Source organism: Protopterus annectens, chromosome 13.part0 (genome assembly GCF_019279795.1).
Source record: "Protopterus annectens isolate FY-2018-M chromosome 13.part0, PAN1.0, whole genome shotgun sequence".
NCBI lineage: Eukaryota > Metazoa > Chordata > Ceratodontiformes > Protopteridae > Protopterus > Protopterus annectens.
In genome coordinates this window covers 935,055,585-935,071,430 of record NC_056747.1, presented here as the reverse complement: position 1 = coordinate 935,071,430, position 15,846 = coordinate 935,055,585, and the positions used below count along the sequence as shown (strand labels likewise).

The window sequence follows — 15,846 nt, the reverse complement described above, 5'->3', positions numbered from 1 at the left end:
TATTATACATGCTCTAGTAAAATCATTTGTGTCCAAGGGTCTATTGTGTCCTAATACACCACTATTCCCTCCGCCTAATATTGGCTTATATTTTTTCCCCCATTCTTTCTTAATGTATTCTGTGATGTCCATAATAATTTCCTTCGGGTATCCTCTTGCCTCAAACATTTTACCTATATTGTCCATTTCTAACACCATATCAGAGTACTGGGAGGTCATTCTGGCGGCTCGAATACATTGCCCTTTTATTATACTCCTCTTTTGGTGTAGGGGATGACAGCTTGTAAACTCTAAATAATCATTACTAAAAGTTTCTTTCCTAAATAAATTGGACTTAAATCCATGGTCACCTATTGTAATTCTAGTGTCCAAAAATGCTATGCTCTTTTTGTTCATTGATGGTACTTCCATTTCCCCTCCACACTACAAAGACATTGTCCAAAAATCTTAAATAACATGCTATGTGAGATTTCCATTTACTTGATAGAATGAATTCTTCCTCCCAATTTAAGAGGAATAGATTGGCATACATGGAGGCACAAGCAGCCCCCATTGCTACTCCTTTACTTTGCCTGTAGTATTCCCCTTGAAACATAATGTAATTATGAGTCAAAACTACCTCCATAAAGTCCATTATTAGACTTATTTTGTCCCATTCCATATCACTATATTTCTGTATACTGTTTTGGAATCTATTTAGTCCTTCCTCTAAGGGGATGTTGGAAAAAAGGTCGACAACATCGATAGTAATTAATGTGCAATCATCAGTAATGTATTGATTGTCCAATCTCCCTAGAAAATCCCACAAATCCTTCACAATATGACCAATCTTTGTGTATAAGGTTTTTAACCAGCCATCCACTACTTTACCAAATGGAAAAGTTTTGGATTTACTCCCCGATATGATGGGTCGAAAAGGAGGTTCTAATATATTTTTGTGGACTTTGGGAATTCCAACTATAGTACTAATAATGGGTGAATCTTCCTTTAAAAATTCATATAAATTAATGTTAATTCTGTTATCTAATAACATTTCTTCTAAAATTAAATCCACTTTATGATATCCAGTGTTGACTTCATTAATAGATGTGACCTCATAATTGCCTGAATTAAATAATATACTATTAATTTTGTTATTATATTCATCAACATCGTATATTACTACTCCCCCTCCCTTGTCAGGCTTCATTATTCTAATATTATTACTGGCCTGAATTTGTCTCATTATTTCATATTCTTTATAACATAAGTTATGTTGATGTTTTGTTCCTTTATTCATGTATTTATATAACTCATTGAGAACAACTTTTTCATATATAGCCAAGGTATTGTTTAGGGGGGGTGTAAATATGCTTTTTTTCTTAAATTCATCCTTTTCTATTGTATTTTTCCCTTTAAAATATACAGCTAAATTTAGCTTCCTTAAAAATTTTTTAAAATCTATAATATAATCCACTATATTACCACTGTTGTTAGGGATATATTTCATTCCTTTAGATAACAGTTTAAAAAATTCCTTAGTTAATTTAATCTGTGTATAGTTATATATACTGAAGTCTCCCATACTATAGTGTACATCACTATGTTTTATAATTTCATCATTTGTAATAATCTTTTTATTCACATGTAATTCCTTGTTCTTCCCCAACTGTTTCCTTGCCAGCTGTCTCGTCTCCTGTTCCACTTGTTGTTTTGGACTCTCCACTTGTTTCCTCCTAAAAAACCTTTTGAATTGTAAAACCCTCCATTTCTTCCAGTATTATGTGTGTAGTGTTTTCCTTCATTCCCTTCGTTTATCAATTCATTTCTATCAACATTATTCGTATTTCTTGCGTTAGTACTAAACTTGTACGCTTCACCCTTTTCATACTGTTGTAAATCTCTCCTCAATTTTCTACATTTTCTGTCATACTGTTTATGAATTTGATTTTCTACCCAAGTGAATTGTGCATTAAAACACATTTCAAATTCATCAAATAGTAAATCATTAGTAATAATTTGATCTAAACGTTCAATTTCAGACAGGAGACTACAAATTTTTCTGTCATTACATGATATTATAAATTTCATAAACGTGAAACCAAATTCATTAAACATTTTTGTACATTCATTCACCTTCTCGTCAACCATCTCTATACCCATAGGCCATTTGTAAAATCTCAGGCCCATGGGAACAATATTAGTAAACAAACATTTCTTTAAATATGTATTATCTAACTGGACACTTTTTAATACCTTGAGTTTTTTTACCAAAATCATAAATAATGTCCTTAAGCGTTTTGTTGTCCACGTTATCATTATCAGTCTCAACATTTTCAGTTACTTTCTTTTTGTTACCATTAAAATCATAGCCGATTGCTAAAAAGCTTGCAGTATTATATCTTTTTTGTCTTTCATTATGGGAATGCTTGATGTTAGTTTGAACAGTACCTTTAGCCATTGTTTGTCCCGCCATAGCGCAAGTCCTCTTCGGTACCGTCCGTTTTGGTCTCGCTCCAGAGATGTTATAATCGTCCTCCGACCCTTCTCCAAACGTGAAATTACCATTTCCTTCACCTATATTCCACTTGGATCCATTAGATGCCCGTACAGCATCTGGCCACTCAACAGCAGGATAGTAGTCTGTCATGCCCTTGTATTCTACTACCCCACATACTGCACAGCAAGTATAGCCTGACCGTTAGGCACTGAGCGTGTCGACACACTAGCTTCCTGCTTACGCGGTGACGCCCTCCTTGAATCATCCCTTCCAATCATACCTCGACTATCCGGCTGACTGACAAGCTCTAGCAACCGGGTTAACTCTCCTTTCATAATTACCATCTCGGATTGTATCCTATGGATATCGTCTCTCCTCTGTGAAAATATTGATGGTAGTTCATCAAGGCAATCCATCTCCTCACACGACACAGAAAAAATATCAGTCGACTGGTCTAACCAACTGTATAACTCCGAACCAAACAAACCAATGACAGTCCCACTTAGTGTGTACTTATGAACCTATGATTTTATCCTGGTAGATTCTGTAATAGGTCAGAAGAGACCGAATGTATTAAGTAACCTAGTTAATCTATCACTAAGAGAAGAATTCCAGTTGAGATAAAAATCACTACAAATGTATTGATGTATTGGCTGGGATTTACTGTTTTCAGCATGGACAATGCAACTGGGAGAGGTACACAGATAATAGTATTAAAAAGCTTAGTGTTACCTCATTACAGTAACATTTAATAGTAAGAAAAAACATAGTGTGATATCCTAGTCATAATCAAGTGTCCAGTTAGGGCTGAAATAACTATGGGGGTTGCTTTTATTAAGGTGAGGAAAAGATTGCAGTCTTTTCTCATCATAGTCTGTACACTTCCCCCTTGCCTAGGATCAAGTTTGCTATCTGTGAAACCTGTGCAATTTGAAGACAAATTCGTAGTAGTAAAATGTTAATGAGAGCCACCACATATGAAACTGACAAAGTCAAACATGGTTGAATAATTAAAAGCATATGCATTTAATATGAAGAGCTGGGGCAATCAGCCATTCTAATCACCAAGATTTAAAATTGTACAGGACCCTCACTTATAAGAGTAGAGTCAGTATTAGCTGGAAAGCATGTGATAATGGCCACCTTCGCAGCTACTGTCTGTGATGCTGCTTGTCATTGCCCTCTGCACCGCAGATGCTTATTTTAGTGCCTAATGTACACTACATCTACAATCAAATCATTACTAACTGCTACAGTGTGGAAAGAAACACCACACTAGAGTTAGAAGGCTTATGCCTCTCTAACATGGGCAAAGGGGGACATGTGGAATGTTTAACCCAGTGGATACTAAGGTTTATGTGGCATTACCCACCCTTGCTTCTGTGACCTTTCAGCATCCAAACGGGGATATGTTAGGAGGTTCATAGACATAATCTTTGTAAATCTTAACTCCGCTTTTCTGACATGATGCTGCAGATGTGGAGTGAAGAGAGTAGACCAGTGCTTATGTATGCATGGCTATCCTTGGCAGACACCAGTAATATCAATACTGTTTAGTCTCTTACTATCTGTTGTTCACACACACACACACACACACACACACACACACACACACACACACACACACACACACACACACACACCAGCATACAACTATACTGTTAACAATCAGACCCTATACCATAATGGAGATATCATTACTGCCCACCACCCTGTGGCACCAAGCTAACTGTGTGTGAGGAAACAACTGTGCAGGAGGCCTTGCACCCTTTGTAGCAGGTATGATGGTCTGTATGCAGTACAGTGCTGCCCCCCCCCCAAACGCAAATACACATCAGAACAGTAACCTGTCAAGTCCATGCACTGTATTACACCACATATCTCCTGTGGCAACTGTTGTTGACTGTGTGCAGATGGTACAGGATAGTGGTCTGTCATGCCCTTGTATTCTACTACCCCACATACTGCACAGCAAGTATCTGGTCCTTTTGCTTCCATGCACACATATGTGTATCCTACAGTATTGTGAGTCCAGTAAAATTTGCTTTATCTGTTTATGGGCTACCTATATGGCAAGAAAAACAATAATCCGGTTCTGTAGTTCAACTTCTATGTTGCTCATCATAATGTAGTCTCCTGCAGTATGGCAGTCATGGTTTTTACCATGTTAGAAGAGGATTTTAGTGTAGTGCTTATGTGGATGAGGTGATTTAGCATGATCACCTCTGAACTGCTACCACAACACAAAGCATTATTGGCCACAGTCACTGCAACCCTGTTCATCTATGTCTACTCCTGGGTTAGGTAGTTAGACGTACTGTACTCTCCTGCACAGACACTCTCTAGCCTGCAGCACCACCTATCTGTGCTAACAGTTCATTACATTGTGAATTACTACAGGCTGATTATGCTCGTCGTGTGGTATAGTAATGTACATTCATGCTCACTGGGCTACCATTTTCAACCTTGCTCTGACATTTGGAGTACATATGGCCTCTTCTGATACTGGTTGTAGCAGGGATCCCATCTGGTACAGCAAAGAAATGAAAATCTGTACCTGCTGCGCAAGGATTATCAGGAGCACCTGCTGGGGGGGGCTATGTTGGGCCCATATATAAAATCAGTGTGTCTTGCACCATACTGCCAGAGCAGTCAGCGATGCCACTGGCATCATCAGCTATAATGAGCAGTGCAGGTAGGGCTACAATGATCTGCAGAGATGCCATCCTGTCCTGCTTTACCAATGGAAAGCAGAGGAGTGGGCAGAGCAATCCTACAGTTTGTCATTGGTTTGCAGTACACTGTTCTACCTTTAATTTTCTGTTCTTACCTTCAGTTCGCAAGGACGTATTATACTGATTATGGCCTTTTTTGTATCCTACAGTGGCAGAAAATGAGACATTGATCCATACGCCATGTCTGAGGAGATGGGACAGGCACTACAGGCAGCAGGGAGAAATGCATAATATACACGTACTAATGGCTGTCTTGTTTTTCTCTCTCTAAAAGGTTAGTTAAGGTGCTCTAGCAGTTGAAGAGGCAGCAACCTAGGCCTACTCTAGCCAATGTGCCTGTCACTGAGTTATCAGCAGTTTCCCAAGTCTACCTTTATGCAGGAAGGAGATATCCTAGACAGCTTTATGAGGCCCTCTATAGGCACCTCACAGTTAAGGAGCACTCACCTAGGACTGTCGTGGAAGGATCTCGTTGAGTCATTCATTAGTGAGTGCATCAGTTGGTGGTTGTACAGGTTGGCCAACAGCTAGTCTCTTACCCTGGTACCCTTGCAATTCTTCTTGTACAGCTAATAGAGTCTCATGCTTGTCAAGCCTCATCCATTAGGACATTAGGACACCAGAGAAGGTCTCCAGTAAGTCAGCTACACTGGTGACTGACTTTTGGCAAGTATCTCATCTGGCTCTGTCTGGCAGGTCCACCTTATTCCCCCATCATAGTGTTTCCCATCTTTATGTCTTTCCACATCCTGTTTGTAATTCAGCCCTCCCCACGTAAGCTGTCCTCCCTCTGTCTGAGTATCTCCACTGTTACCTTACCACTTTTGTGTCCATACATCTCCTTTCTGTCATTGTGTTCATTATATGTTGGTCTGCCCATACCACCTTCCCTATTCCTTCCTACTTTACTATCTATTCACAATGATAGCCTCCTATAACATTTTGTAAAGCATGGAAAAAGGGTAGCTGTCCATGACAAATAAAACAGCTCCTGTTCTCTCCAATCTTCCTTAAAGGTTACCCTTATGTGTTTTTCTGCTGGCTCATACTCCTCTTTTGGTTGTTGTACCTTATTCCCCTTCTCCCAACTTTATTGATGAATTGAGGTGAAATTTTGCTGTGATCTGACCTCTTTGCCCATGATGGCATTATAAGGAACATTGTTGCAGGTATGAGTGTGCACAGAGTTGGGCCTGCCACTATACTGGGCTTCTCATGTTAGTTATATGACTGCACATAGCATGGCCATTGCTGTAGTACACTGACTTTCATTAGCGCAACTGCTGTAATTTTTCATGCAGCCTTTTACATGGCATAATGGTAATACATAGGCCCTGATACATATGTAGGCAGTACTAGGCTATGTAGTGCTACTTTTTCTGCAATATTTAGCAAAGCAAAGTCTCGTTATCGATCTTTCTGAATACCCTATATAACGTTAACAATTATGCCAGTTCTGTGAGACAATGTATAGTGGTGTTTTTTGTAGGTTACCTAAAGTGCGTTCCCTTTGAACCTTCATTATAATTTTTTTGTATTGAGGACCAAAATTAGATATTTGCATACGGTGATCATTTTACCTCCATCCTTTCATACATGGCAGGATGGTAAACTAAACCTAAATTGTTACATTTCACCTTTATGTGTATAAAAGAAGTGATATTGTATCCAAGTGTTTTGTAAGATATTAATAGAGAAATTCTGACATTATAAGACTTGAATAACATACATTGAAAAGATATGCAGTGCAGAATGTTTGCATCAGCTTAAAATCTGTTTCACACATACTGACGTGCCTACAGAAAAATAATCCACTATTTAAGACAGCAGGTTCAGAGACTGTTAATAATATCTTGTTTAAAAAATGTTCCAATATACTATCAAACTAAAGAATCTCTGTGTAAAGTGCAAAAACACTTTTGTGCAGGTGCCTATCACTTTTACTGTTGTGCAATACAAACAAACTGAGGAACTGAATAATAAAAGGTTTACTGTATCATACCTCTCCTTCCTCTATTTGTGTGGCCACATCCATGCCTGTTTTTGCAGGAATGAAGAGAGGTGTAGATGGTTTATCCAGAAATGCATCTGTCTGACACTCAGCATCAGCTTCAACAATACGGTCACTAAGCTCTTCAAGGTATAATTCTGAAAATGTGCAATGGAAATATGTATTTATTTATTTTAGGTAAGTAGGACTGACCTAAATTCCTTTTTAACTATGACCTGGTATAATACAGTCAGAGTACTTGTAAATGCCATTAGTCAATAAAATACATTGGCATTCATAAACAAAGTACAGAAATAAAATCAGATACATGATATACCAGAAACATTTACAACTAATTCTGGCAAACTTAAATAAACCTTACTTAGAAAAAAAAATCAGTTTTATAAAGAAATGCTCAAACTAAAATTAATTACTGGAGTTGCAGATATTGTAGTTTTGGCAATCTACTTGTAATTAGACTTAAACTGATGGGCAGATGAAATCATAACATGCAGTGAACCTTTGAAGCTCAGAAGAAAAAAAAAAACCTCTGGTAACACAATGAAGTGAATGCTGAGTTGATTCAAAGCTTGGGTGTAAGGACTGAACCTAAGTAAAGATCTTTGTCAGTGCAATGTTTCTACTGTAAAATGCTAAACATCAGGCAAGCAAATGATAAAATAACCCTTGGTTTAAGAGAAAGCATGTCTGCATTTTGCAAGGAAATAAGTGATGTTTTGGGAGAGTGAACCATAAAGATGTTACAAAATTCCACTTGCAAATCACAGCAATTTGACAAGGATCCAACTGTAATAAGAGGCAGATGAGAAGTGCGGTACCTTTATCTATGGTAATTTTAGCTTCCGGTGTTAATAGATGGGAAATTTTGTAACATGTTTCCAAAAGTGTTTTAAACTTGCCAATCTGCATTATAAAAGAAACCCAGAGGTTAATCAGAAACTAAAACATTTCTATGCTATGACCTAGGTAACACTGCTCCCATTAGGCGATGCAACAACCCAAGGATATGGAACATTAAAGAGATGTATGAGTGCAGTAAGAAATTCAGGCTCAGCTTTATTGAAAATTAAATGAACACCCAGAGAAATGAAATGTGTTTTCTATATGTATGTAGTTAAGGATAAACTAAATGAAACGGATGACTTAATAAATATCCAGGTGACCTTGTTATCTGCATAAAAATAGTATATACACCTGAGTGTCACGGGTTGGGAGGGTGGCCTAATGGTTAAGGTGTTTGCCTTACAAACACAAAGTGTGGGGTTTGATTCTCACAAAGGATAATTGGCTAAGCTTAAAATGGCTCACAAGGGCAGTTAGCTTAGTACTAACCTATGAACCTATAATGTTTTAAGTGAATTAATGAAGGTGACAAGCAATGGTGAACCTAATACAGATCCTTATGGTACACACCATCCACTTATTTAAGATGAGAATATTCTCTATATTCTTTTCTTTTCATTTTAACTCTTAGGAAAGTACAGTAGTGTAAGGTCTTAGCATAACATTAGATGTCTTTCTCTTCACTGTTGCAGTATTCTTTACATAAGGGATCTCCTACCAATGATAGCCCTATGTCCGGTCAGTACACCTAAGCCTTTAGTGCTTATAGGCATTGTACATCACACGTATGCTCCCAATGCATGGCATAGGGCACAGAGGTGACGTATGGACACAACACTCAGAACTGAAAAAGTCCCAGGAAGAACAGAATGTCCTTATGGATAAAGATGTGCATTCCGAAAGAGACAAAGGAAGAAAAAGATGAAGAGCCCCACAGCCAGGAGGGCAAAAGGACTACAGAGCAAGAGGAAAACAGGGGGGTAGGAGGGATCGACCAAATACTGCAACAGTGAAGAGAAGGACATCTATTGTTATGGTAAGACACTGCACAACTGTGCTATGTCCTTCTATAAAACGGTTGCAGTATTCTTTACCTAAGGGAGAGTACAAGAGCTCAAGAGGAAGTCTGGGAGGAGGAAGGCAAAGAAGAACCATCTACAAAGCCATGCAGGATAGCCCCGTCAAAACCTGCAATGGGCCGGGAAATAACATCTAACTTGTAATGCTTAGTAAAAGTATGTACAGAGGGCCAAGTAACAGCCTCAAGGATGGGATTGACAACCAAACCCTTGAAAAAAGCACCAGAGGGAAGCAACTTCCCTAGCAGAATGCACCTTTACTGAAGATGAAAGATATTTTCCATGAAAAGAATTACCAAAAGAAATTACCTTAGAAATCTAGGAGGAGATGGTTTGCTTAGAAACAGCCAAACCCAAAGTCCTAGGATGAAAAGAAACAAAAAGCTACTCAGATTTGTGGAAAAAAAAGTTATGAACTCACCATAATGTTTTATCTGTGTTGTCCATTTTCATTCTTCCTCAATGAATGGGTTCGGATCCGATCCTTGGATCTGAATCGGCCACTTTGAACAGATTCTAGGATCTGGCTCTCAAGCTTCTCCATTACTCATAATGTCCCTGATCACTACAATGCCTCAGATCAAGTTTTCTGCTATTATATGTATTATAATCATAAACTACAATAGCAATGCTATGACAGAAAAGTGATAGCTGAAAGATCAGGAGCTTAAACAGGAAATATGGTTCCTAACAACAATTCCATTAGATCTCTCCCAAAGTCATGGACAGGGAATGTGGGGGGGGGGGGGGGGGGTGAGGAAGAATGAAAACGAACAATGCAGATGGAATGTTATGGTGAGTACATAACTTCTTTATCTGATGTTGTCATTTTCATTCGTTCCTCAATGAGCGGGACAGAGTTCCCAGCTATGGTAACCTTGGGTAGCTGTCATGGAATGATGTCCCGGAGAACCGAAGAACCAAAAATAGCTCTATTTCTGGAAATGATGTCTAATTTCTAATGTGCTATAAAGGCATTGGTATTAGATCAAGTGGCAGCTGCACAGATATCATCAGTACAGGCTCTAGCCCAAAAGGCAGCTGATGTAGACATTGACCTGGTTGAATGTGCTTTTGATTGCCTTGGTAAAGTTATGCCTCTCAAAGAATAAAAATAGGAAATACAATCTGTTATCCATTTAGCCAATGTAGTTTTTGAAACTGGTCTTCCCAATTTTTCACCAGTAATGGAGACAAATAACTGATGAGTTTTTTCTAAATTTCTTGGTCCTGTGAAGGTAAAAACAAAGTTGCCAACGTACATCAAGATGATGAAGGGTGTTACTCACTTTGTTTTCAAATTTGGGGAAGAAAACTGGCAAACTGGTGACTTGGCTGATATTGGTTTCAACTTTTGGTAAGAAGGATGTATTTGTACGCAAAGTAACTTTTGTGAAATAATCAAATATAGTGGCTTGGAAGGTAGTGCTTGGAGCAGATACTCATCTTCCAGAACTTACAGCCACCAGAACAGTTTTCTAAGAAAGAAACTTGAAATCTACTCTAGCTGATGGTTCAAAGGGAGAAAGTGAGATCCCAAAGTGGAGTAGGGTATCCATAAGAAAGACCTTACATAATTTAGGTGATGCTAAAGCAGAAGCATTATCTCTGATGTGACATTCTGATATTGCTGCTAACTGAACCTTAACAGGGGAAAAACTTGCTCCGCATTGAAAAATCGAGGCAAAGAAATCTAGAACAGCTGGAATCAGGGCTGTAAAGGGATCTAACTCTCTGATGAGCCCAAAAAAAGAAGTTATGTCTTACCATGACGTTCCTTATGTGCTGTTGATCTTCGCTCATTCATTACTGATGGGTTATCGGTTCCATCCTCGGAACTGAGCCGGCCAAACATCAAGGTTGTATCAGCAAAAAACTCTCAAGCCAAGGTCCGACCCAGAATGCTCTGCTCCCTGTTACCTCAGATCAAGTTTGCAAGTTGATAGATAAAAGTAGAGGCTACCTCTGGTCATAACAGACCTACAATAAAGGAGTATATGAGATCAACCAGGAACCTCCGGAGGGGGATGGAGTGTGGGAAGTAATGAATGAATGAAGATCAACAACACAGATGGAACGTTATGGTACGACATAACTTCTTTATATGATGTTGTTAATCTTCATTCACTCCTTACTGATGGGACAGAGTACCCAGCTACCTGTATCCCTGAGTGGCCCTCATGGAAGGACATTCCTGACCACCATGGAGCCAAAAGAAGCTCTACCTCTGGAGGCCAAGTCCAATTTGTAATGAAGAATAAAGGTATAAGGTTTGACCCAAGTTGCAGCTGAGCTAATATCATTGAGTGAAGCCTTAGCATGGAAAGCTGCTGAAGTTGCCATAGACCTTGTAGAATGTGCTTTCACTATGTAAGGCAAGGTGACATTGTTTTTGTTGTAGAAAAAGGTAATACAATTTCTCAACCATGAAGCCAATGTAACTTTTGAGACAGGATGACCTTGTCTAGGTCCAGAAAAAGCCAGGAACAGTTGGTCTGATTTATGGGTAGATTTTGTTCTGTCCAGATAAAATCCTATTTGTCTATGAACAACAAAGGAGTGCAGGCAATGCTCTCCCTTGTTAGAGTGGTTAGGAAAGAACACTGGAAGGTCAATAGATTGGTTGATAGACCACTTTGATACCACTTTTGGAAAAAAGGAAGAATTAGTTCTCAGTGATACCCTACCCTTATGGAATATAAGGCAGGGAGGTTTGATGCATACAACTTGAAGTTCTGACAAGAGTCTGGCCGATGTAACTGAAATCAGAAATAAAGTTTTCCAAGAGAGATATATGACATCACATGAAGATGCAGGTTCAAAGGGGGGAGCTGTTAGAGCTTGCAGAACCAATGCCAAATTCCAAGGTTGTACTGGTTCTCTAAAGGGAGGTTTTAAGTGGATAACCCCCTTCAAGAAAGTTTTACAGAGTCTATGTGACATAAGCGAAGAATCCTGAAAACCAATGTGGAAATATGAAATGGCAGCTAAACGCACATGAATCGTAGAGGCAGACATCCCAGAGTGGAAAAGATGTGATAAGTAATCCAAAACCACCGAAACTGGGGCTGACAAGGGGTCAAATTGTCTATTTCCTGCCCATAGAGAAAACCTTTTCCATTTATTGAGATAGATAAGTCTGGTATACGATTTATGAGATGCAATAAGAATATTGTGCATAGGGGACGAGAGGTTTTCCTGCATGGCAATCATTGGAAGTGGAGAAACCAAGCTTTCAGTTTCAGGATTGTTAGATTGGGGTGAGTCAGTTCCTGCGGAAGTGAGATCAACACTGGGGATGGATTGAGGATCCACGGTTTATCTAGCACGTGAGGCCAGCGGAAGGGGAACCAGACTTGTCGAGGCCAATATGGAGCAATGAGGATCAATTTGCTTTTCAACTGTTGTGCTTTCTTCAGAAATTGGGAGATGAGGGGAAGAGGAGGATAAGCATAAAGTAACACTAGGGCCAAGCGTGGACTAGAGCATCTCTCGGTGACTGTCCCTGAGGCGGGATCGGGGCAAAATAGTTGCTGCACTTGTAGTTGGTTGTACAGCCAAATAGGTCGCAGCAAGGCTGGCCCTAGTGCTTGAAGATTTTTGCCACTATCATAGGGTTGAGGGACCACTTGTGAGGTTGTACAATGCACCTGCTCAATTTGTCCACTATCACGTTGGAGCTCCCGGGAATGTGCATTGCAATTAGAAAGCAGTTGGAAGCTATCGCCCATTGCCATATTCTCAAGGCCTCTCGGCATAATGGGTAAGATCTAGTGCCCCTTACTTGTTGATGTACCAGACCACTGACATGTCTGATTGAACTGCAATAGTCCCTTACGGAAGGATGGAATGAAATGCTTGCAACGCTAGTAGCACTGCCCTCAATTCCAGGACACTGATATGCAAAAGGGCCTCTGTCTCCGACCAGGTGCCTTGGACCGAGTTTCCCTGACATAGCCCCCCCCTCCCCACCTCATCAGGGAGGCATCCGTGGTCACTGTGGCTTTCGGTTGATGGGGGCTGAAGGGGTGAGACCATTGTTGGGGATTTCGAGACTTCCACCAGAGTAAATCTTGCTTGCATCTCTGAGTTACACTTATCCGAAAAGACAAAGGATGTTGTAGACGGTACCACTGAATGAGAAGTAACCAGTGAAGGAGCCTCATATGGAATCTGGCTAGAGGAACAATGGTGATCGAGGCTGCCATTGACCCCAAGAGTTGGAGTATAGATCGAGTGGGTGATTTGTGGTGACAGAGCAGCGGTTGAACCTGTCGCCTTATTCTTTGAAGCCTGTGGTCCGGAAGAGATGCTGTCAATTTCTCATGTCAAACAGTACCCCTATAAATTCCAAAGACTGAGCTGGGGACGTGTTGGATTTCTCCCAGTTTATAGTGATTCCCAGTTCAGGGCTTCTTCCAGTAGATGCTTGGTGGGGGCAGTGAACAGCCAGTCATCTAGATATGGAAATGCCTGGAATCCTTGAAGTCGCATGTGAGCAATAACCACTGCCATGCATTTGGTGAACACTCCGGGGGCTGTAGAAAGACCGAAGGGCAGAGCTCGAAACTGATAGTGACTGGCTCCTATGCAGAAGTGGAGGTATCTTCTTGAGCGTTTGTCCATTTTCATGTGGTAATACGCATCTTGAAGATCTACAGAGCACATCCAATCATTCTCTTCAAGAAGAGGAAGGATAGACTGAACTCTGACCATCTGGAATTTCTCTGTTTTTACAAATTTGTTCAGTATGCTAAGAACCATTATTGGTCTCCAGTTCCCTGTTTTTTTTGGCACTAAAAAGAACCTAGAGTAAAAACCGGATCCTATCTGGTCTGGGGGGACCATCTGGATGACTCTTTTTTTTGTAGCAGCTTTTGGATTTCGTGTGCTGTTGCTTCCCTTTGACTGGGTGGGACATCGGGTAATACTCTGGATAAGATTGGACAAAGATGGAAGGGGATGCGATAGCCTCTGGATATTATCCATTGTACCCAAGAGTCGGTGGTTATATTTTGCCAGGCAGCAGGGTACAAGGAAAAACGACCCCCCCAACTGCTTCCAGAGGTGAGCAGTCAGGCAACGCTTCAGGAGCGCTGATAAGGTTGGTCAGAGAAAGAATCTCTGGAACCCCTGTTTCTCGGACCTCCTCTGTCCCGAAAAGGAGGTCTTCCATTGAAGTTTCCCCCTCTGCCTCTAGGGGAGAACTCGGCATGTGCATCCCGGAAAAAGCCCTGTGACTTCATGTGCCACATCTTCCCACTCCTCTGATTTCTGGAGTAGAATCTTTGAGGAGTGGAGTGTCTGACACTAACAGCAGACAGGGTCTTGGCATCTTGTTCGCACCTTGCCAGCATATCTTTCACTTTAGGGCCAAACAAAGATGCGGCCACGATGGGGGCGTTCATGAAGGAAGCCTTAAAGGAGTCTGTGAAGTCACAAAGGCAAATCCAGGCATTTTGTCTGGTGACTATACCCATGCCTGTTGCTCTAGCCACTCCTTCCACTGCATGAGAAATAAGACACATGGAAGGTTTGGACTCTAGGATGGCTATCTGAGAAGCCATGTTGTCATGGACCTCGTCAGAAACAGCTCTTGCCAAGGTTTCAGAGAGTTGGTTGACAAGATCCCTCTGAAGCCTGGTAAAGTGTGCCAAATAGTTCAAAGACCTTACAGCAAAGGTCGTTGAAGCAAACACATGCTTCTCTAGTCTGTCAATCGCCCGGGATTCCTTGTTAGGTGGATGGACAGTTTGGCTCTCTTCTGCCAAATCCTTCTTAATTGCAGCTGCCACCACCATGGCATCTACTGGAAGACCTCGTGACCGATGGGGATGCTCAGCTGGGGGCAATAAGATTTTATCAGGCCTCCGTGGTATTGCTTCCAGGGTGTCAGGAGCCTTCTATGCACGCTGAACGATGAGCTGAATGTGGTCATTGGCCGGCAGGGTAACCCAGGAGGTGGGGGCTGGGCACGAAAGGTCTGCAGGAATACAGATTCCTCAGAGGAAGAATTAGAGGACTTCCAGCCACCCCTCTGCCTAAGGATCTCGAGGATGTCACCAAAGGACACCTCATCAGAGGGTGATCGTGGGGACCCTTCCCTGTCATCAAAGTCCATATCGTCAGTCAACGACTCCTCAGTTTAGTCCATGTGCTTCCTCTTGCACAATGTTTTATGGGATACTTCCTCAGTGGGAGTTTCTGGGCAAGACTGCAAAGAGGGGGTCTCCTGAGGAGGAGAAACCTGAGGCCCCTGTGCCCGGTGTCCGGTGGTTGTGGCTTGTGAGAGGTACATCACAAAGGGGGGAGAGGACTCCAACATGTGAGGTTTGCCAGCAGAGGCAAGCTCCCTCACAACCTCAGAACCGGGGTCACACCCCGCCCCGATGAGCCAACTCCCAGACCAGGAGTCTCAAGAGGGCTGTGAAGTGTGAGAGAGGGAGTATTCCTGGAGGGTGCCATAGAAAAAATTGGCGTGGAGCCAAGAATACCCTCCTCCATGGCACAGCCACTGGCCCGAAAAGAGCCCAATGCCCAGTGCACTTGAGGGCCACAAGGACGACTCCAGTTCCAAAGTGAGATCCACTATTGGAGTCGGAGGAAGGGAAGCTGCTGTCTGAGTAATGGGCTTTGATACTTGGGTGGAAGTTGAAGGATGAGTGTACATTGGAGTTTGAGTAGATATGTGTTCACCTG

The 15,846-nt window shown here is 41.2% G+C and overlaps 1 protein-coding gene across 2 annotated transcripts in view; it reads right to left on the bottom strand.

Moving 5' to 3' along the window:
* The window catches only part of RSPH3 (radial spoke head 3), a 394,995-nt gene that overhangs the window by 311,047 nt on the left and 68,102 nt on the right, over positions 1-15,846 (bottom strand). For both annotated transcript variants that reach the window (XM_044054703.1, XM_044054704.1), the window contains exon 5: positions 7,217-7,362. In XM_044054703.1, coding sequence (XP_043910638.1) covers positions 7,217-7,362 — 146 coding nt within the window. The remainder of the gene's footprint in view (positions 1-7,216; positions 7,363-15,846) is intronic.